This window comes from Poecile atricapillus, chromosome 4 (genome assembly GCF_030490865.1).
Source record: "Poecile atricapillus isolate bPoeAtr1 chromosome 4, bPoeAtr1.hap1, whole genome shotgun sequence".
NCBI lineage: Eukaryota > Metazoa > Chordata > Aves > Passeriformes > Paridae > Poecile > Poecile atricapillus.
Window position 1 is genome coordinate 46,909,348 of NC_081252.1, and position 23,373 is coordinate 46,932,720.

The following is a 23,373-nucleotide window of genomic DNA, read 5'->3' on the forward strand; positions in this document are numbered from 1 at the left end:
TGGTTCAGCTCAAGTTTACATGGTACAGGGACTAAATGCACCTTACAATGTACAGGTGTCATCACATGGGGCTTGTGTTGTTTTAAAAAGAGTTCTTTTCTTTCAGAACATTCAGGGCCCAGATTCACTTCTGGTAATCTACAGAATAGGTATACTCTGAATTTATCCTGAGTGTATGGTTGTTCTTGTCTTTATGCTGACTTTGTGTTACCTTCACCCCATTCAAGACCAAAAGGGCCTTGGTGGATGGGGATATATTTTTGAATAAGATATAGTTAGAATGTATCTTCTTCTGTAGATCAGTGACATTGTCCTATCTTTTGAAGGGAACAGTCTCAGAAACTTAGCTTTTCATGTTGCTTTTTCTTGATATTCTTCCAACAGGCTGAATTAGAAGCTTTAATGGAGACAAGACAATTAATTGTGTTTTATCATCTTGTTCCAGAAGAAATGCTAAATATACTTCCTGACTTCATATTAAACATTGGTCAGGTTCCTATTTCAGTTTGAGCTAGGAACTCTTGATTGGCCAACGGTGTGTCTTCCACTCAAGCCACAAACACCAGTTGACAAGTCATTTTCTGACCAAAATTAAAGACATAATGGAAGCAGATAAATAAGCTTGCTGTGTCTCTTTCCTAAGTCCTAGCTGTAATCAGCTTGTTTCTGAACATCTTTGTGGTGAACTGTTTATTGTAATTGGATAAACCTAATTAAATACTGTACTCTTGCATTAGACTTAAATTTTAAGCTGGTATCTGTCATAATTGAGAATAAGAGATGCCTGCCAAATGTCTCACTGTAATGACAGACTTTAAAGAAGTAAACAGTGAAAAGAAACAGAATTTTCCACAAATTATAAGTCACTTTGAAACAAACAAGAGTCATATGGCTTTCTGACAAGCCAGTGCTTTCTGTTGGGGTCCAGCATACGCAGCACAGCTATGCATAGCTCATCATCTTCAGTGACCCTGCAGTGGGCCTTCAGCACCTGCAGGAGCAGTGTGGCCAAAGGAAGCTGGTATTCCCCTTCAGATCCGTGTTACCTGGACTATGGTGTTGTGTTTTGGGTCCTTCCTAGACCAAGAGGGTTGTTTTGAAACTGGAAAGATCCAGTGGAGACTTAGGAAGATGGTTGGGGTCTGTGTCCGGTGAGAAGAGGTTGAGGGAGTTTAGCCTCTGCAGTCAATAACTTGAAAAGGACAGCTATAAAGGTTGTGGTGCTAAACTCTTCTCAGTAACACCAGATCTTGTAGCAATCAGAAATGCTTGCAAAATGTAGAGTGGGAGGTGCATCCTTGCCCAGTGGTGCCACAGAACCACCTTTCCTGGAGGTTTGCAAGGCTCATCTAGACAAAAGCATGGTCAGCTGATCTCATCTTGATGGTGACCCTGCTCTGAGTGGGAGTGTGGATATCTGGTGTTGGGAGGTCTCTTTCAACCAGAGTTTCCTTAGCTGCATTGTATTTGCTGCTGTTTTGAGACTTAAGTAACTTGATCTTAGTGCTAAAATGAAATCTTTACTAATGTTTTCTCCTGCTTAGAAGGCTTTTAAAACTATCTTTTTATTTCTTTCAAGGTGAGTTCTGGCAAAGTAGAGCCAAGTTTAAATACAGCTTAAATATTCTAGGTTTCTCTTTCTGTCTTTGAATAGATTTGTGGATCTTGTACTTATCTGTAAAAATTTTACATTTAAAAATGTAAGATATGTCTTTAATTGCTGACATAGTTCTACTTTGAAGTTAATCTAAGCTTTTACTTTTAGGAGCCAAGACCAGGTCTGCTTCACTGACCCAGTGCACACCAAAATCATCTGGGCCTCTACACTTGGCAAGGAAAGTCAGTGAGACTAGAGGTAATCAGCTGTTGAGTAGTCAATTTTTCACTTTTTCTTGGATCCCTCTGTCTTGAGAAGGAGCAGCTGTGCTTTATGATTTCAGAATAATTGAGATACTTGGCTCATTTTCTTTGCAGTTCACCGTATTGGACACTGGCTCTGCAGAGTTCTGTTGCTTACCTATTTGCTTTAGGAACATTCATTATCTACTATCTGCTTGAAACTTGCATGCCATAAGGACTAAAAATGCAGAATAATTAATCTGTCTGTTAAATGATGTTTTGTCACCTGCTTATGATGCTTAGGTTGTACGCTTGCAAAACACAGTGTAGACTAGATTTTGCCAAGTTTGTGTTTAATTTGAGCAAGGATCTTGTAAGAGCATGCTGATCAGTTCTGGCTGTAGAGGATATATACTCTACTTTATGTTTCTGTATCAGATGTTTGTTTTATCTTTAAATTAAAATTAGGCCTTTCTGCCAGAGTGACTCAAAAGGACAGATATAAACTTTTGGATGAGCTTTGTAAGACCCAATTCTCACTTTGGGAGCAAAGCTCTATTTGTAAGGCTGAGGCAGGGCAAAACAAGTACAGTGGTGATACAAAGCAGCTTGTTTCCTGATGAAACCTGTGCCATAGGATCTGCACTATTCCTAAAGCCTGCAGAAAGGTGTTGTCAGAAGACCTTTTAAGCACTTCTTCACGTGACTTTTGCGCTTACACCCAGCAGTCTAACAGATTGCTTTCATTCAATATCCTTCAAAATGATAAAGTTTTTAGGTCAATTTTCACATAACTTTTAAGTAATACAGTAAGGGTGGGTTAACTTTCTCAGTGCTTTCATTTGTGTCTAACTTGTTTGTTAGCACATTTGAGAATGTTGTTAATTTATTGCTCCTCTATGCAAATAAAATAACTGTAGCATACGGAAGGAAAAAATTGCTATAATGCTGGTATAGATGATAGCTTTTCATTGTCGGTGGTCCTCTTTGAATGAGTAAAGTGAAGCAGTGTCACCTGACTTAAATGAAATATAATAATTGTAATGGGATAATTGTGATTGGGAATGCATATTGCATTTTCCAAACAGATTCTTATGATGCAAAATCCTGCTGTAGATCATATCATCAGCCATCACAAGAAAGAGACTGAAACTGCAAAATTGAGGAGCTTATGTGGAAAGAATCTTGAATCTTAAAAAAAAGACAGCACTAGTGCCCCTTACTGGCTTGAAGTAAAATTTTTTTTTTTTCTTTCTTTCCTTTCTGAAGGTACTCCTGGAAGAAATGTACACCAAAGCTTATCTTGTTTGGGTCCTGGTGAGTTTTCTTTATATTTTCTGTGGAGCAACTCTCATGAAGTTTATACATGATATTAGTATATTGGTCCTTTCCGGGGAAGAACAGGTGCACAGTGGATAATTCTGTAGACTATCACTGACTCTAGTTTCAAGGAATATGGAAAAAAGCCCATTTTCCTGGGTTCTGTCTACTTTGTGTGTTCTGGCTACCCAAATGTTAGGCTATGAAGGCTGTTCTATTCCTCTGTTTCCAGTGAAACCTAAGGAGGTGCTCAAACAATACATTAAAAAAAAAAAAAAAAAAAAAAAGTGTGGAAATGAAACTTGGGTGCAATTTTTACTTTTTAGCCAAAGTGAGTAATGAATAAAATAATGTGTTGCAGCTTTAAATAAAACCAAAAAACCAAACAAACAGAAGAATCCCACATAGCCTTCCTTTCCTGGAACGTTCATTGTAGATAACCTGTTGGTGTGAGCTGTCTTTGTGTATCATTGTAGACTACATTTGTATAAGAAGTTGAAATTATCAGAGCATGTTGATGTATGTGTCTGCTCGTATGGCAGAGGAGGAAATCACAGCTGATTAAGTGGCAGATGGTGTTTCAAAATCTGGCAGAGTTTTAAGGACTTCATATTGGGTTTGTTTTTGGTGCTTGTGCCAGTCAGGACACCTGGTGCTAATTTCTATCTGCCAAGAGACTGAAAAGTCTTCAGATGATGCTTGTACTTGCAGTAGTTTCCAGGTCTTTTCAAGAGAGTTGGCAGTCTAAATTAGTTTCCCGAGAATCAGTGTCTATTTGTTGAATTAAAAGCTACTTGCAATTAATTACTCATTGAAAAGCCCTTTTTGAAAGATACTGAAGATCACCGGAAGGCCCTGTGTCCCCTGAGTGAATAGCAGATGTCTTTCTGAAAGAGGTGCTGTAGCCAAGCAGATGTTCTTAATTTGAGTCTGAAATTACTGGGCAAATCAGTTCTGACCTGTAACTCTGGTACTGTGGCAGTATTTTTTAAAATTTCCTGTAGTCATAACATGCATTTAATGCTTTTGTCTATTACTCTGTTGTGTGTCAAATGTCTACATATTAATTTAATTGTGGCAGAGTACTTCGATATCTTCTGTTAAGAGTCAGGGCTTCTGTCAGACTTTTCCCAAAGTGAGTGTTCTGTTGGTTGTTTTTATTGATACTTGGCTGGACTAGTGTTAGTTTAGGTAAAGCCTCACACTGAGTTTCAAGAGATCAAAAAAAAAAAAAAAGATGATTCAGCTAGCAACATAATGTCTTGATCAGCTGAATTGAGGAAACTCCTAATAAGCAATAAAATCCATTTCTGGACTAGAAGCAAGAAGAGTAAATTTCTCTTAGGCTTGCTTGCAGTAGTCTCAAAATATAACTTTATTTCTCCCTAAATTTAGTGGGCACATGCTCTCTACTTCACAGAAAAGTAGTGTTCCCTCCCCCTTTTATTGGTTTAGTAGAATTTTGCTCATCTTTTCTGACCTAATAAACATGTAGCTACATAACTTTGAAGTGTTGGATTTGATGCCTTAAAAACATAGCCATAAACTCCAAATTGGCTGTAATATTTAGCAATATTTTAGTAAATGCTCTTTACTCATACATTTACCAGTAAAATGGCTGTATTTCAGTGTTTGTCTTAACAAATCTGAACTGCTTACTGTAGTGACTCAGTTTCCAAAACTGGAGTTGTTAGACATTCAACTTAATACATTTCTGATTTGTACAGAGAATTAGTATAATTTCCCATTTATGAATGCAGAGCTCTCTGGTGGAGTATTTTGCATTTTTTAAGAAGTTTTTTTCCATTCTTACAGTTGCAAATAGTTCTTACAGAGTAAAAATACTGTGTGACTGCTTGGATATTCTGCAGTACATTGTCTCACATTTTAAGAAAAGACAAATAATCTTTTTTGAAATGAACTGAAATAATGCCAGCCAGTACCATGTAGAATGAGGCCCACTATCTTCTTTTTTTTTTCTTTTGGCTTTGATATTATAGTGAAGCTTTGTTCTAATGACTGCAGCCAGTATAAAGCTTTTGTTCTTTTATTTCACTGCCATAGTTAAGTCTACAGTTTTTAGCCTTATCCAGTCAGAAATTCCCACCTCACTTCTATTTCCCATGCCCAGTACTAGTTTGCTACAGCAGGACTCTGATAATTGATTGCAATATTAAGGTATTTACTTAGTGTCTAGCTCAGTTATTCATGCTGCCTTTCTGCAAAAATAGCAGACTTTTCTAGATATGCTGTCTGTTCCCTTAATGTTGGTGCTGTTTCTCCATTTTCCATTCATTTACAGAAATGATGCACAGCCAGAATCTGCTTGACAAAGCAAGCCACAACATACTGTTAGAGTGCCTGTAAAACTGGACAGGCTTGCCTGTTTGAAGCTGTTTATTTCTTGTTTGTGTTAAAACATTCACAAGGCTTCTTTTTCTGAATTCTGTATTTTTCATGGGTTCAATGCATCAAATAAATTCTACAAGTTCTGTGGTGTATTTCTTCAGCACTGACTTTAAAGCTAAGGCAGAATTAACTTCTTTGGAATAATATGTTTTATTATACTTCTTAACTTGCTAGCATCAAGCAAGGATGTTCATGTGCACTTAATGTAATGTCTTAATGTAATTATGAATAAAAATGTTACCTCTTATGAGATGGAATTTTGAATTAGATGCAAAACTGCCTCTAAAAATGCATGAAGTTAGTGCTGTTTCCTTTTTCTTCAGCCCTCCCTGTAGAAAAGGCTGTGTCTAATCCCGCTGTAGTATATTGCAGTGCAGTGTGTATTCACATCTCAGGTCTCTGTTACTGACCAAACATTGTTACAACACAGTAATCTCTGAACCTACGTAAGCTAAGCAAAAGCAAATATCCTGTTTGGCAGTTCCAGAGGTAAAGCAGTCATTTTGGGAATAAAGCATGTGAATATTTGGCTTATCCTGTTTTTCCATGACCCTGAAAAGGATCCGTGGTGTATTATGGATAACAAGTTACACTTACATGTGTATCATAAGACTACTGTCAGGACAACAGCAAGGACAACTGATGGATACGCCTGTGAAGTGTTATTAAATATGATACAGTGTGATATATGTTGTATCTTTAAGCACTGTGATGGAGGAGGCGGCATAGAATAGGTTACTAAAGGCTGTAGAAGTTATGAAATCAAAAATCAAAACTTTATCGAAAAATGGTACAGGTTCCATTACGATATTCTGTTTTCTTACTCTCATAAAGAAAGGATGTTTGTTTTAGTTCAACCATTTATGAGAAAATACAACACTGGAAGAGGAAAGAAATTCAGTTAGGGGGCTTATTGCATAAGTGAGTAATAGTGCTGATCAAGTTCAAATGGAAAAATAGGGTATAAATATAACAGTCCATGAAGTTGTCCCTCAGAACAGGTTGTAAAAGATGGGGTCTGGCTCTTCACTCAAACCCTTATACTGGGGTAAGATGCTTCTGCTAACAAAATACTCTGGTTCAGACAAAAGTTGGAGGCATACTTTAAGGATCAGTTTACATCCCTTCCTTTCATGCTCTTAGTCATCCCTGTTGAAACTTGAGAGGAAACAGTTCTTATGTTGTAGATTTGTTGATAGAATAGGTTACTCTTGAAATACATGCACTTTTCATGTCTGAAAAAAAAGGATTAATGTTTATCACACTCTGATTGTGCTCTGACAACAGCAAAATAGACTTAATGTTTTAAAATTATATGTTATACTGTGTCAAAATTTGTATTTTCTTTAAAAATTGGGAAGACTATTCTGAGATGTGACACACATTGTTCTTAATGCCAAATACTTAGGGCATCAGTTGACTGTCTTTGGTATTCAGCAATGTATGCAAACTACCCCAACTGATGAGGTATATCTGCTCAAGTAACTCATTAGGGCTCTGTTTCTCCTTTTGCATCTGATTAGAAGATCTTTTGGGGTTTGTTTGCTTTTAAGAGTTTTTGCAAGTGTAGAAGAAGCTGTGCAGGCAGCAGTGTTGCTTGGATACTTGAAAAGGCCTTGATATGTATGTGAGCATATATCCCCTGACAGCCAGGAGGTCCAGGTCTTCCACATGGCAGAAGTGCGACTTCTGACTAGCTCTAACTGGGAATTTCAATACAGATGTGTTGGATAGACTGGATTCTCAGTTTCTGGTGTTACGAGCTTGAGCATTTGTAAATAAGTTGTGTTCATTGGTTTTTCTGTTTCTGTCCCTATTTCTACAAGTGTGCTGGTTTTGCAGAAAAGCCAGGAAATCCTGGAGAAGAACTTGGAACAGTGTTACATGCTCTGGGGTGACACAGATTAGTACAACATTAGATTCTGTACTCATTTAATGTAGATACTGTTTTACACATTTGGAAATTCTGGATATTGAACAATGTAAATTAATATTTTGCCTTTATCCCTTGAAAAGCAACAGACATCAGGCTCAAACCTCTTTTTGCAGATATTTACTGTGGCTGGACTATTTTGTTGCCTTTCTAGCAGCAAGAAAAAGCTGGCTATAGTCTCTTTTTTGATGTTTTTTCATTCATGTGAACTATGGGGTCTATTTGAATGACTCAGTTGTCTCATGATCTAACCTTAGAATACCTTCAGGCTAATGCTCTTATAAACAGACAGCAAAGCTACTAAGTGGAGTAGCTACTGCATGTGAACTAGCTGTGAAAGCTGGCACTTGTTTTGCCATTTCTATATAAATAAATGCATATAATCTAAATGTTTGAATTGGAGTTTCTTAATAAATGTATTCATTGGGTACACATAATGATATTTATTTTGAAGAGTTAAGGGAATATCTATAAACCTGAAATAATCTTTGAAATACAATGGCTGTTGCCTTCTTGACCAGATTTTTCCACTGTTACTAAATAAAGTGTAGTACAACAACTGGATCTAAGGATTTAATTTCTTGGGTGAGAACTAGAATGCTCCAGAAGTCTTCAAAATGTGCTGGTGCTGATATTCAGAGAATACTCTAAACTCTGAAGTCATCTGTTTTGAGTAGGTTTTTTTTGGTTTGATTATTTTTACTTAAACAAATGGTGTTTTCCTGATGTAGTATGTTTATTAGAAGAGGCAGCAGGATGCAAAAAACCAGAGGTACATGGCAACACAGTCTTAATGTTTTTCGGATTTGGTCCCTTCAGCTAAGTCTACCAGTGTATTTGCATTCAAGTTCTCCTCAAACTTGATCTTCTGAAAGTTAACAATTTGGGAAGGTTGTCTGTTGTTTTGTGCTAACAATCAGCACTGTTCCCTGTGCCTTCAACAGATATTTTTACAGAAAACCAAGGAATTCCAAAACCTCAAGGCTTGCCTTGGAATAACATGTGAGCCATCTAATTCAAGTGGTAGTGGTATTCTGTTGGCAATTCTCCAATTGATGGGCTGAAAATGTTGGGATTATATTTAAAATGCCAGCAATGAGGACTTGGTAAGGGTTTTATCAGTTTTGCTATCGTGACAGATGATCATTCATTAAGGCCTTTTGTAGCCCACCCAAAGTCCTTTTCACACTACAAGGTCTGATTGTTCTGGTAATGCTTTTTACTAAGGACCTGATTTCTGGATTACAAGTTAGATATTTCAGAGTTCTTTGTTGTTATTTAGTTCCAAATTTCTATGAACACCGTGCTTTCCAGCTCCACACATCCATACTACAGACAAGTGGTGATGCAGAAGTACTTGGGCTTTCTACAGCAGGAATGTTTGTAGTTTATTTCTGTGGTATTTATTCTGTTGTGGGGAGGAATGTGTGTGGTTCTCTTCCCTGGTATTTATTTTGATGTTTCACAATAACAAGCCACACAGGAGAATAACACAGAGCTTTGGTTTTCTCACACTTGTCTAACTATTGGATAAGCCAGCCACTGTGTGAGTAGAGACGACAGCTGAAGGGAATATCTACAGATTGCATCAGCTCAATCCAAGTTATAGAGAAAGTTCCCATATTGGGAGTTGGGAAACTCATGGTCTTGTGTCAAAGATGGTTAAACAACTTGTGCATCTGCCTTTTTTTTGCAGTGTGGGGTAATGGAGAGCATACAAAGCCCACACAGGTAGGCAGAACACACTGAGTTATCTTGAATGTGCTTTGGGCTCTCCAGATAAACCACTAGCATTTCTTAGGGCATACACTTGCCTTAACTAACCTTATTTGCAATATTGCTCTTTATTAGAGGCACTCTGGGAATTGTTGTGTGCCATGGATGAAATACGTGTGCACAATGAATATAAATCAGTATCACATTGTGTAAATAAATAATAGATCTGTAGGCTATGGATCTAGTTTAAGCATTTATTTTTCTTTTGTTGCTTGAGGTTTGAGCTCACAAGAACTGAAGCATATATACCTACCCTGTTTCTGAAACACAGCAGAGGTAGTTGCAAGTTTTTTTCACATCTGGCCCAGATCATTGAAGCTTCAAACTTCAGGGCATGTTACCCTAATGCTGGTGATATTGTACAGTGTTGTAGAGTAGTAGCTCTGTAGGATTTTGACTGAGGACGTCTAACCAAAATACTATTTTGAAACGGACATCCTGCAAATGCACTTCCCTTAAATCAGAAGTTAAAAATGAAACGATTCTTGCAGTGTTTTGTGGCTGTTCTCAATTCTAAAAGAGTGCAGAAAATGTAAATATTACTGTTGCATGAGGGAAACACAGATCAGCCTGATTCCTGTATCAGTTTGCCTGGGAATCCACTGCAGCGTCACCTCCAGTGCCTGCTTTGACAGGCTGCTGAATTTATAATGATTAAAAGCTTCTGTGTACAGAAAGAAGAAGTATAAATTATTTAGGATTTTAGTTCCTGCTCTGAGGAAGGAAGATGTTTTCTTTCTTCTTCAGGAGAGGATTTGAGCTTAAAATTAGTATTGAAGCTGCAGTTTGCTTTCATTGTGGCAGCAGATATAGTTGCCTACAGGATGATTAGCTTTTCAAACTGGAATGCTGGCTAGAGCAAGGTGATCACAGGGAAGTGGAGTGGGAGCAGTCATTTTCCAGAAATAAAAATGAGGACACAGATGACCCTTTGGCTCTTAGTAGGTTCCTGCTTCTTGCATCTGTTTGCATAAGCAATCACCCTTCAGTTCTTCCTGAAGTAAAGTATGCCAGTAAAATCCATCTGCTCTGCACTGCTCTTGCTGTCTTGTGACATGGAGCCAAGTGTCCTTTACATGGGCTTCTTGGATCTAAATATCTAGCTCCTGATTTAGACTTTCATACAGTGAGACACTTAACTGTGTTCCGACGGCATTTTTAGTCATTGCTGGATGAGGAGAGAGGGAAAGGGACAGCAGAAACACAGACACTGTGGATTTGGCCTTGTGAGGTTGAATTGAGAGCCTACAGATGCCAGTGCACTTTGCTCCTCTTTTGTCATGTTGCTAATGTTCCCAGGGAGTGGCAGATACACTAAATCTGCTGGGGTTAAAATAGGTCTGGCCCCTCCATCAGTCTGATGGTGTCATCAGGTACTGATGCATTTAGCAACCCAGACTGAATTATGTGGTCATAACAGGATAGAGCCCCTTTGTCTATTTTGTTCACAAGTTCTGCCCTTGGAGTCAGAGGGAAGCTAGCAGTGAGATGCTAGTAAATAAAATCTGTCTTGTCCTTTGTATATTGCTTCCTATTTTTTTCTGCTCTTTTCTGGTGCTGTTTTCTGTCACCCTTCTCTAATGTCAAGAAGGAAAAAGACCTGTCTGTGATCTTCATGTTATGCATGAAATGTAGACAGTGCATGCTCCTGGCATGCTCTTTAAGATCCCATGGATCACACCCTGGCTTTGTAGTCTGGCAGCGCAAGGCCCTAGATGACTATCGTGGGAGTACAGACAAGAGTGGAAGATGCTGTTTTCCTGAGCCAAGGAAACCATGCTAGCACATGCATGGCCACCATTGTGCTGTGACACTGAGCTCTGGAAAGATTATACTGGAGGAATCTCTCTGCAAGTTAAGTCTCGCCTGGGAGCTGTTCAGACTGGCATGGGCAGTCCTCTTGCTGGCTGCTGTCTGAGCTCTCTGAGCATTTGGTACTAGATGACACTAGATGAGACATGCATCCATTGCTTTTTATTAGTGCTTGTCAGGTCCACTTCTGAATAATGCAGACTTGTTTCAGGTTTCTGGGGTTTAATAGAATTAAAGCTCTAGAGGCTAGGAAGGCATTTTTGTCAGATCAGAAAGTTTTTTACAAATAATATGATGTATCTGTTTCTTCATGGCCTATTTTCACCCAAACAGCAGGAAAGCAGAGGCAGTAAAAGTATTATTTTATGTATCTCTGTAAGAGGAGTTTTGGTCTTTCCTACAAGGACTTTTCACATCCATAAAGAGCTTTTGTCTGCCCATATCTTGTTGGTGATTCATTCCTTCCAGTTTCCAAACTGATTCATTACATCATATTTGCCCTGTAGAGATTCTTTGTTTTAGCTCCTATTCCTAGGAGGTTTCAGCAGGGTGTTCCATCTTCTCTGGTTTTATAGCTAACAAGGAGTTCTTTACCTTTCTTCTAAGCACTACTGCAAGGATGGGGAGAAGTGGTGGGTTGTGTTTTGGATGTGTTTTGTTGTTTTGTAGCGGTTTGGGGTTTTTTTAGCCTGACTGGACTACCTCCACATTTTTGAGAGCATCAGATTAGGAAGGTGAGAGAATATTTACTATGTAAGGCAACTTCTCCCTTGGAGGAATGTGGGAACAGGAGGGAAATAAAATGGAGTTCTTGAGGGTGCCCTGGCAAAAGGGTAAAACCTGGTGTGGTAGCTGGGTGCTAAATGATGTTTGAAGCCTGGCTGTAAGCCTAGTAAAAATCTCAAAATGCCTTAATTAAGAAAGGATTTGACAATAATGATCTAATATTTGATGAGATGTGCTAATGAACTGTGCATGTGTGAATACACAAGTCTACTGTACTGTGCTGTAACAAGCCTTCTGGTTTACCGCTCAGTGTGGTTTTCAAGCATCATAATAATGCAGCCCAGAAAGGGGCAATGTCTTTGATAAGAGTGTTTGATTATGAAAGGATCTGGAACTGCAGGCTGTTGGGTAGATAGATGAACACACATTACTTGTGCCAAAACTCTTCAGACTAGAAGGAATAGATGAGGTTTTATAGCAGTAATGACATGCATGCCCTGCTGTGTGCAGAGGCTGCCCTGGGAACCAAACAAAAAAACCTGATTTACTGTCTTTGTACTTATTTTGAATGGTTTTGTGTGGACTGAAGATGTATTATAGTACTTCAGAGTTGGTGTTTCATCAGTGTGCTGGGAAATAAATATTTTGGTCCCTGCTTTGAAAACATGCCAGGGTGTTCTCACACAGTCTGCTGTGGAGGTTGCCTTGAAGGGTCTGTCTCGGTGCTGCGCCACAGCTCTTCTGCTCTACATACAGTGAGCATCTGCTTCACTGTCACTGCACCAGGCTCTGCGTGATGTTAGAGGTACCCGGATACAGCAACAACATGCTATTTTTACTTCTAGCTGATGTGGAAAATAAGCTCTATGAATTTAAAGTGTTATGCTTCTTGAGCAAGTAAGACATGCTATTAAAATATAAAAGCTAGATTTGTGGAGGTAAAGAGAGGACTGGTAAGGCACTGCTGAAAAGAGACTTGTCCCTGTGATACTTGATTTGACTTATACCTGCTTCAGACTAAATTGGGCTAATTGTTTTTGGAAGTGGAAAAACTGTTCAAAGGTATAGATACTCGAGAACATTGGCTGGGGTTTGCTGAAATGGTAGAAGTGCAGAATCAATGGAAGAGTACCTAATTCTGTTGTCTCTAAAAAGAGACAAAATCTGCGGAGGCCAGCTCTTCAAAGAACCCCAAAGAAGTATGAGCTGCCACTGTCTTGTCTCCTGCATTGGCTGGAGTACTTGGGTGGTCCTTGCTGCATTGGCTGCCTGGTAAAGCAGCTGCTGACCTCAGGAAAAGTAGTGAAATGTTTCTTTTTGCACAGGAAGTTGGCCAGGGCATGTATGTCTAGTCATGGTTGCAGGTAAAAAATGTGACATTTTCTAATCTGTAAAACATTTACTCCTTTATTTTCTAAATTGACTTTTAATTTCATTTTTGCTAATGGCGGTGGACTTCAACAAAGTATATGCAAAACTTTTCAGCTCAATAAATAGTAAGAGGAAAATTTTTATATGAGGGATAATCAAATATAGGAAGAACATCTATTTTGTAGGAATTCCTCTAACACTGCTTATTTGCCTCATTGTTTGGGTGCCTTCAAAACCCAGCTGGCAGAGAGCTGTTTTAATATGAATTAATGTCTGAGTCCTTCTCCTCGGATGATAAATGGAAGCATCTGGAGCGCTGAGCTGCCAAGCTAAGCAGAATTTCCCTTAAGCAGCTCTCAAATACTGAATTGTTCTTAGGGAATAGATGTGTCTTTGGATGTGTTAACACTCTAAATGTTGACATAATATTTGATTGAAAGAAACAGTTTTAAAAAGTGCACCCTGAAAAGATTTTTGGAGAGCAAATCTGAAATATGCCTCCAGGAATATTCAGATAATGTTCCTTACAGTCTCCAAAGAGAACTTACATGGCCTGTGACATTGCCGGATGATATATTCAGCTGGTGAGACCACCCACTTCCTCCTCCTCCCTCCTCATCCTCCTCCTCCCATTTCTCCTTTTCCAGTTCCCAGCCCACGGAGTCCCATAGCAGATTGAGCATCGGTACTGTGATGCAATTCAGAGGCTGCTGGTTTTCGAAATCACTAAGTCGGTTTTATTCTGAGGACAAGCTTTGTTTTCAGAACATCTGGTGAGGAGAAGCTGCCAGCAGCATTTACGTTGTGGATATCTGCTTTTACTGATTTTTTGCTTCTCTGTGCATAAGAAGTAACAGCAAAGGAGTGGGGACCTGATTATTTCTTCAAGCCTGTTTTCTCTAGCAAGAATTGCTCACTTCTGCCAGTAGTGATTTAAAACCGTAGTATGTGACAGTACATGGAGGCTATTTCTTGCTTGTTTGTCTTCCAATTGCACTGAAGACATGTTATGGTCCCCGAAATTTTCCTTATCCAACATGCGCATAAGGCTGACAGCAAAGGGATTGCTTCGAAACATTCGTCTACCTTCTGGCTACAAGAAAAGCACTGTTATATTTCATACAGGTTTGTGTATTTTTGATATGATGATTAGAGCATGCATTTAGTGAATCTCTTGTTTACTTCAACAGCATCTTATTTTTAGCAAATAAGAACTGTACTGGGCATGAAAGTTTTTGAATTTCAGACAGAAGTCTGACTTTTAAGCAAAGTAGTTTCATATTCTAAGTCTCTGCATGTATGCTGAGCTGCTTGTTTGGAAGTTAGTTATTCTGTTTATGAAATGCAAATTGGGATTTGCTCTTTCCTTGCACAAATCCAAAAATAGTATCAGGAAGTCTGTGCTATTAAATATTTATCTAATCATTTTAATGGTTACCTGCTGGGAACACTGTCTTTTCTGTATCTTGATATCTTGCAAGGAGGGAAGCAGGGAGGGAAGTGGAATGAATACAGGCTGTCATGGTGTGGCTTTCTGTCTGTGGGAAATATTTGAATACTTACCTGTAGATATCTGTTATCACAGATAATGTGCTAAACATCTTATTTGCAAGTGGAATAAGCAAACTTTTCCTCCTCTTGTTTTGAGACTAACCTAAAAGGTACAATGTTTTGAGACACTGATGATAAATGTGTGTATGTGTTTAATTCACACACATACACACAGAATGCAACAAACAAACAAAAAAAAAATTACAAAATTCTCAGATGCATCTGACCTGATTTTTATCTTCAGTGTCAGGCAAAGTAAATAAAACAAGTTTATGGAAGGTGAGCTTTATTCCAGGACATATATGTGTCATTTCAGAGGTGAGGAGTGGAAGTTGGTTTTTTTTTTGAGCTGAGCTGTGTGCCATCTAGAGATACTGAGAGCATCTTGCATAAGTATTTTTTCTCCACTGCACTATTTACGGTTTTGTTGCATTTTACTTAGAGGGGAGCGAGCAGCTGCATAAACTAGTTTTGCAGAAGCTATTCACTCAAGAATTTCCTCTCTCACTTGAATACCACCCTTTCTGCTTTTATTTTCTCAGAGTGAGAAAATAAAAGTGAGTGCTACCAGTCAGCTTTCCTTACTGTCCTGTCTTTTCACATGGCAGCTTAAACCATTTGCCTTGTCATTTCTTATCCTTGCCAAAGTAAATCCAGCTTCAAAATTCTTCTGGGGCGATAAATGTATTTATGAACATAATACAGGCCAACTGTACAATATAGGCTTCTGTTTGCGGGTTCTTGCATTGGCTTTAAACTAGGATTTAAATACCTTGATGCCAAAAATTCTTATGTAAAGGGTGTCTTTGTGCATGTAATTATATGAATAATGTGAAATTTCTACATAACACATACTCCAGAACCAAAAATCCTAAAGGAGAAGGTGAGGGGAGAAAATGTTCAGTCTTCCAAATGTTCATTCAGTGCTACTGAAATTCATGTAATTTTGAAAAATAAATGTCAGTGTATATATCGAGAATATTACAATTATAAGAATCAGTTTTAGGTTTCATTTCGTTTGAGTGGATGTGAAAGCAAAACCTGCCTGAAGGTCTCTGTGAAATACAACATGTAAAATAGGTTGCAAGCCCTGTGTTCTAGCTAAGCAGCACTTCATTAAATAAGAAATGCTGAATAGACCTTCTGTGCGTTTTCTCTATGTACAGTGTACAGACTAATAGGACAACACTGAAGCTTCGAGAGATTTTTGCCTGCTCTCCCCATTCTTCTGTGCTGTCCTTGAGTCTTGCAGTAAGTCAGTATGTTAGCAGAAAGCTGACCAGTGGTTAACTAGAGCTGAGTATACCTAAAAAGTAGGGCATGTGAAAACCAGGTCAGTCTGTAGTGGAGAATGCAAGTATGTATAGATAATACTGCGGTTTTTGAAACAGCAGAATGCATCGAAGCTTGTTAGTGATTACTTCAGGTTCATAAAACTCAGCAACAGTACATGAGGCAATAACTGTGTGCATCAAAAGCATAAAAGGTTATTTTCTGTTGTTGTTAAATGCCAGGAGGAGCCATATTTAGTCTTGCAGCACCAATATTACTGTCTTTTCTTGTAGTTTAGTTTGATTAAAATGACATGGCTTCTTTCCAAGGTCTTGTGAGCAATAGGCACAATAAGCTATAGAGTGTGTGTCAATAAATAAGGGAAGGGTAACTGCCAGAAGGAATATCAGGGTCCATCTAGGAACACAAATATTTATGAGTGTTATATAAACAACACTGAGTTCCAGTTTTGAGGTAGATTGCGCTTCTAATAAGCATTATCATGGATTTCATTCTTTGCTCCCATTGATCATAGTGTAGATCAACTGCCTTTATGACTGTAGACTGTCCTTGAGATGCTTACAGCAATTGTTGAAATGTAGAATTTTAAAGTAATCTAGAGTACAAGTCAGGTTAGATTATTCTCTTGTCCTATTGTGTCTGACATTTGCAGTGCAGTAATTTGGTGAAGTTAGAATGTAAGCACTGTTGGGAGGAAGAGGATGGAACTTGTTCCTGGTTTTTCATTCTGACTCAAGGGTAGTTCACAGCAGCCTGACGCTGTTTCTTCATGTGGAGCATGGGGGGACACACAGGCGTTACGTAATTCTAGGTTAGTCATTGCACTTAAGGTTAAATTGATCCTTGGGCTGGGTGTCTTTGCACTACCTGCATTGCCATCCATATGGAGGTGTCAAAGTACCTAGGGTAATGCAGATAGGTTACAGCATAATCATGCAGTCTGTTCAGGGGAAGCCAAATAAAATCAGATGTTTTTCCTCTAGGAAGGGAGTAAATCCAGGTGAAATTTACTGTAATATTTAAAGTGTTTTTTTAAGGTCTTTCAGCTTGTTGCCTTGTATCTAACTTCCATAACTGTGCTCTACACTGCTTCAAGGTCAAGATATCCAGAAGTTTCTTCTCTTTCCTTGAATGCAGGCAGACATTAAAGTATCATTTTTCTCAGCAACTGGAAGTCTACTACACCTGCACTGTTAGATATATATAATGAGTGCCCTCTTCAGCAAAACAAAATCCTGAAACCTTCAGGAAATAATTCATTTTCCCATCCTGTGACTTACAAAACTTACTTGTAGCAAGTAACTGCAAAAATCTAAACACTTCAGAATTATATAAACATCGCAGAGGATAGTGGGAACCACTGTCTTTCAGTGATAAATATATTTGCTTCCTTTATTGAACCATTTAGGATTTTTACCAGTGACTAAAGTGCTCTTACATTCTTCATGCTTCAGTGGTATGACAGAGTAAATCATCATCTCTGTGTAGATCATCAGTTCTGTGAGAGAAAAGACATTCTGTAAACTGTGAAAGACATTCTTTTATGAATGATTCAAAATAGTAGTTTTGAGCTGCATATGCTTTCTCTTGTATATAAAGATTAAAGTCCAGACCATAAACTAGCTTTGCAAGTGGAGGTCAAAGCTCTTGTGCTTTTTGTTGAGAATTTGTCAAGGTTTGTATACTGTTTTGTCTCAAAATGTTTTCATCCAGCCCTTTTTGCTGCTTTTCCTCTTTCTTTCCTTCCCTTAAGCAAACTGTACTTGGTGCTCTTGTCTTGCTGGTCACTTCCATTGCTTACTAAACATGGCTTTTCAGCAATACCAGTTTTAAAAACTTCCTTGCTAATACCAAGCAAACATCATAGATGTGTTTATTTGAGCAGCTGACATCCTTTTTCAATGTCTTCTTCCCAAAGTTGTTCCTGGGTCACATTGGGAACTATAAAATTACTTCTGTGTGTTGCAAAGCAGGGTTCTTAAAAAATGGTTTTGAAACCCTGGGAAGTCATGAGTTGCTTAACTGTTCATATCACTTTTTTTCCACCCCCCTGAAGAATAAATGAAGTACTGGTTAAATTTCTGACTCTACAGTTTAATACAGCATGATAGAAGGATACCCAACACACTGAATCCTGCTAAGTATTTTAAATCTAGAAGTCTGCTGGAGAAATTTTATACAGGACAAGTATGTTAAATATTTGTGTCACCCTCCAAGGGAAAAATAGTTCAGAAGTAAAGCCAGCTTATCTCTTCTGAGCAAAAGAAGTTGAATAGCTGGAAACCATTCGTCATGGGGGATTTTGAATTTAATCATGTTCCTGTTTAAGTCAGTGAGATTCTGCTCTTGACTTAATCTGTTCAAGACTGGGTACTAAATGACCTGCCTGATGTGCCTGATTTCAGTCTTAATAGGTCATAGCTTCAGTAGGCATTTAGGGAAGTAAATGGAGATTCTTATTTTCAGGTGTCACAGCTCCATGTTTTGGGGTTTGTAAGTACAGTTTGTACTCTATACAAGTCTCATCCAATGGACGTGTTTGCAGTAGCTATAAAATGAAGATAGCACTAGTAATTTCAAAGGAGGCCTTGGTAGAAGGCTTGGATCAGACATGATCTGCCAAACCCACCCAAAAAAAAACCCCAAATAACAAAAGAAACCCCCCAACCCAACAAAAAACATGCTAAACTCGAAACAGAGTAGGTTATATGTGATGTTAACACGTAACCTGTGCATATATTTAATAAAGTATGAAAATGAATTGAAATGGGGAGCTTTGCCCCAAAAAATCTGAAGAACAGATGGCATGCTGCTGAAAAGCAGATGCATAGCAACTTAGATTCTACTCCACAGTGGCAAGTGATGTTGGATTTTGTTATTTCTTCTCTTAAAGGGATTAATTATATGTGAAGGATGCCCCAAGTATTTGTCAATATGAAATAAATAATTATTTGTTTCATGCTCAACCTCATAGAAGAAAAGTTAATTGCAAAGTAAATATAAAAGACATAACATGTAATCTTTACTAGTACCACTGCATATTCTAAGTGTTTTTTTCCCACTTGCATATCTAATAGGTGAAAAAGGTCTGGCTGCAAGTTCTATTGCTGTGAAGTAGGTTAGGATTTGAAAACGACAGTCAGCTACACTTAAAAACTTGAATAGCTTTTAAATTACTTCAGGGGATTTCCAGTGTGGTAAAATGAGGCTTACACTTCTAAAATCTGCCTCTTCCAGTTTTGCAGTTTGTGCAAATGAATCTGTTACCATAGAAGAAATGGCTTGCAGCATTCAGACAAATTAAGTATTACTACTTATTAAGCCCTTCTAATCTGAACTTTCTAAAACATACAGCAATAGCTTTTTTTTTTTTTTTTGAGGAACATACCATGAAATTTCAGTGGTAGAATGCAACATTTTGAGTATTTTCAGCCAATTGTTTCACTGTCCTGTATTACCTTTCTTTCTTTGCTGGCACAGGAAACTCTGATGTATGAAGGAGAATAGAGTTTCTTCCATTTCTAGTTAATTTAATTTTTATAATAATATATAGATTGGGACCACAGTTACCACTTTCACCACCATGAATGGTAAGAAGTTGTGATTTCTGTTTATAGAGATCTGCTATTAATTTAGTGTCATGTAGTGAAGAAGCGTTTCTATTGTTTTTATTATTTTAAAAATTTGTAATCTCTCAGTATTGCAATGCATAGGAATAAGCAGGGTCCAAAGGTGATGGATTTGATATCTTTAGGGAAGTTGTGGTGTTCCAAACAGTTCTTGACTGTTTCACCCAGTATCATGCCAAAACCTAACCTATTTGGAAAACTATTTGCAAACAGACCCTATCTCTCCTGGCTTGTCTTCTAGAAGAAAATTCTGTGAAGACTGCAGTGGCCAAGCTGTCTAGCTGGAATAGTGTTGTTACAGTTAAACAGTAACAAGTTAAAAGTTAGTCCTGTTCACAACTAAAAAAGCTAGTACTATCACCAACACCTTCACCAACAGGTCATGGAGTATTATTTCTGTTTGTTTCCTACAGGGACAACAAAGTAGTATTTGATCTGCTGAAAACTGAATGTATCGGCAGTGTAGCTTACATCTTTAAATAGTGTAAAAAACCCCAAACAGCTGTCCAGATAGTCAAATGTGGAAATAACTCACCTTAAATAACCTGAGTTGTATCTGGACATGACGTTACTTTACAAATGCTATTTACAAACCTTTCATTGGTATCATCTTTACTGATGTGTAGTAATTGTAGCAAGGGCATTAAATAACCTGGGGCCCTGTGTTCAACTCCTGGTTAAATTTATATTTGCTACTTATCATGATAGTGTGCTGCTTGTACACTTTTAGCAAGTAAAAGATCTTCCTCAGGATCCTTGTGTAAACAGTTTGTATGTGATGTTATGGAAATACTTCTAGTTAGGCAGGAAATAGAACGGCTGGGAACATCTGTGGTGAAATTCTTTTAATGAAAACTTATCCTTTTCTCAAAGAGAACTAGCAGTCCTTCTGTAGAAAAGTCACAGTATTACAAATAGTACTCATTAACTGCTTGACTTCCATAATAATAATAATTTTAGACTCAGATACTGTTTATATCAGAAGCATCTAAATTATCAAAAATGTTATGTTTATATTTATTACAAGAATAGACATTTTGCTAAACCTTTTCAGATATTTTAAGTTGTAAAACAGGATAATTGGAAATATTTTCTGCAAAAGGATAAGTGAACTTTCTTATATAGCCAGTTGCAATTTATTCTACTCCAAATAAAACAGAAGACTAGAAAAAACTTGCTTTTCTTAGCCATAAAAATGGCTATGCTGTGTAAGGAATGTAACATGGCTTGCTTATTTCCACAAATATTACTGTACAATCTTCCACCTGCTTAACTCACTTAGCAAGTTAAGACATTTTGCTAATTAAAAAGATAAAAGGTCCCGATATGAAATGAGTAGCATAACCCTATTAAACCTCTATTTCTTTGTTTCAGGAGGGATCTCAGTTAGGATTTAAGGTCAAAGAAAGCAAGATGTGTGTGTAATGTGCACTGAATATTTTTCTTGCTGCCTTTGTTAGTGGCACAAGTAAAGGTGCTCATATTTGGAGGTTTTTCTAGAGGATTAACCTCACATATGGGTTTTGGTCCTTGTGGTAAGTTATGGGTATACCCCAGTGAACACCACACTTACCTGAGGTATCAGCTCCTGAAGATTTCTGTTGTCTTCTTTCCCTCCCTTCCTCCCAGCCCACCACCCAGTGAAAGCAAAAAAATCTGTCTGCCATGTTTGTAGTTTGCTAGCTTGAACAGAAGACTCAGGGGAACATGAAGTGCAAGGAGTGATATGCTGAATGTTTTAAACCTTCTCCACAGGAAATGCTTGGTCTCCACAGCAGGCTTAACAAGTTTCCTGCTCGAGTGGAACACTGGTAGCTGTTGGGCAGCGTTTGCCAAAATGGTCTTCAGTTGTGCAACTTGGTTAGGAGTGGCTGCAAAGAGAAGTCCCTTAACTGCTCAGCAAGCAGCAGAAGGACTTTGTCTCTCTCAAAGGGTGAAAATACTTTTAGCTAATGAAAGTTCTGGATGCTGCCGTGTTCTCTGTTTTGTTTTCAGCTTGGCAAGATGTTTTCAGATAGGCTTCGATATGTTGCACTTAAGCTGTTCCTGAAACAATGGTGTGCAAAGTCCTAGACACGTCCCTGGGGATATCTCTGCAGTTTAATAACAGGAAAACTGCTTAACATGACAGGAAAGACACAAATAGGTCCTTGATGTGGTGATTGCCAAGATCTATATAAGTGCATTTTGTGTGTCTTTGGAAAATGTGGAGTTCCAGCAGCACTTAGAAGCTGGTATAAGGCACTTGAGATGTGATATTTTCTGTCTTGACCTTGCAGTGGAGCATGGAAGATTGAGTTCACATGGATGATTTTAACCAGCAGCAACTGAAGCGCTTCTATTAAGATGTTGTTCTATTCTGTTGACCAGCAAATGAGTTTTCACTGCTAGGGTAGCTTTAAAGTACCATTTCAAGTTTAGTTTTAGACACATGTTCATGTTCATCTATGCTGGTATCCCTTAATACATGCTATGCTGCTGTCTCCTTAAATACATTTTCCTAAAATTGTGAGTTTAATTTTGATAGCTTAAATTTTCTTTCATTCTTCAGGGACTTAATGTTAATTGAGCTGATATGTGTAATCAAAAGGATGAAAAGCACAAGTGCTTAAACTTTAAGTTAGAAAAATTACTTGCATTTGTGTGAACCAGCCCAATGGTGGTGATTATGTGCAAAAAGCATGCTTAGTGCTTTAGAAAACCCAATACTGATCTAGAGTAACTCAGAGTCTTAATTGAGCTGTGAAACAATGTAGAAATAGATAATCCTTTACTTAGAGAAAAGTTTATTGCAACTTCCCTTATGTGATCTTGTCATGCCAAGGTAGTCCTCTGCCAAGAGGGTAATGGTATGTCTCTGCCCTGTTGTGTGGAAATGACAGTATGGATTAACACTTTTTGTAAAGTAATTGCTTGGTTATTTTTTAGTCATGGGACAACACCAAATCTGGGACTGATCCTGAACTCGTCAGATGAAGTCAGGCAGCTGGGGAGGAGCAGCCTGCTGGGTTGCCATTTTGGGCTGTGATTAAAACCAATCAAGGTAATGATTGGAGCAAAGTCATCAAGTGATACCATAGTCAACAATGTTGGAACCACCACATCAGTGTTTTCTGCGTACCTCCTAAGAGTGCTAGGATGGATTCTTGAGGGGATTTGGGAAGTTGATCAGTTACTGTAAACTTTACTTTTCTTTGTTAATTTCCAGCCTATAAGCTTAATCATGTCTGTATTATCATTGATTTTTAATTTTTTTTTTAAATCCATGGAAAAAAATAATGTACTAGCTTTGTCTCTGAATTGGTTTATACTCAGAAATTTGTGACTTCTCTTACAGAGTGAATCTGTATGTACCAAAAGAGAGAATTTGGATGCTAACTATTAGTTTTGTAACTTGATATTTCGAACTGTGGCCATCAGTTTGCAATTTGAGGAAAATGTTAGAATTGAACTTCTTATGATCTTTTGGTAGATAAAGTATGATTATATTAGATAACTCAGCACTGATTATTGTGCTTCCTACGTGCTTAGAAGTGCTGTCACCTTGCTTTTTAAAGAAAATTATCAGTGAATTTGATTATAATCTGAATTTGGTTTTAAGCGGCTGTAGAGTTTCATAAACACAGGAAGATGTGTTTCAGCTTCAGGAACACTTTTGGCACGAAGGCAATAATGCAGGCAAGGCTCTGGAGGCTCTTTGAATTCCTGCTATCT

The 23,373-nt window shown here is 38.0% G+C and overlaps 1 protein-coding gene across 3 annotated transcripts in view; it reads left to right on the forward strand.

The window, feature by feature from the left end:
* Nucleotides 1-23,373, forward strand: part of MTUS1 (microtubule associated scaffold protein 1) — a 115,726-nt gene that overhangs the window by 53,038 nt on the left and 39,315 nt on the right. For 2 of the 3 annotated variants that reach the window (XM_058837678.1, XM_058837677.1), the window contains 2 exons: nucleotides 1,766-1,855; nucleotides 3,109-3,156. In XM_058837678.1, coding sequence (XP_058693661.1) covers nucleotides 1,766-1,855; nucleotides 3,109-3,156 — 138 coding nt within the window. Of the gene's footprint in view, nucleotides 1-1,765; nucleotides 1,856-3,108; nucleotides 3,157-13,862; nucleotides 14,312-23,373 lie in introns of those variants that run through there. The other variant, XM_058837680.1, reaches the window with a different exon arrangement.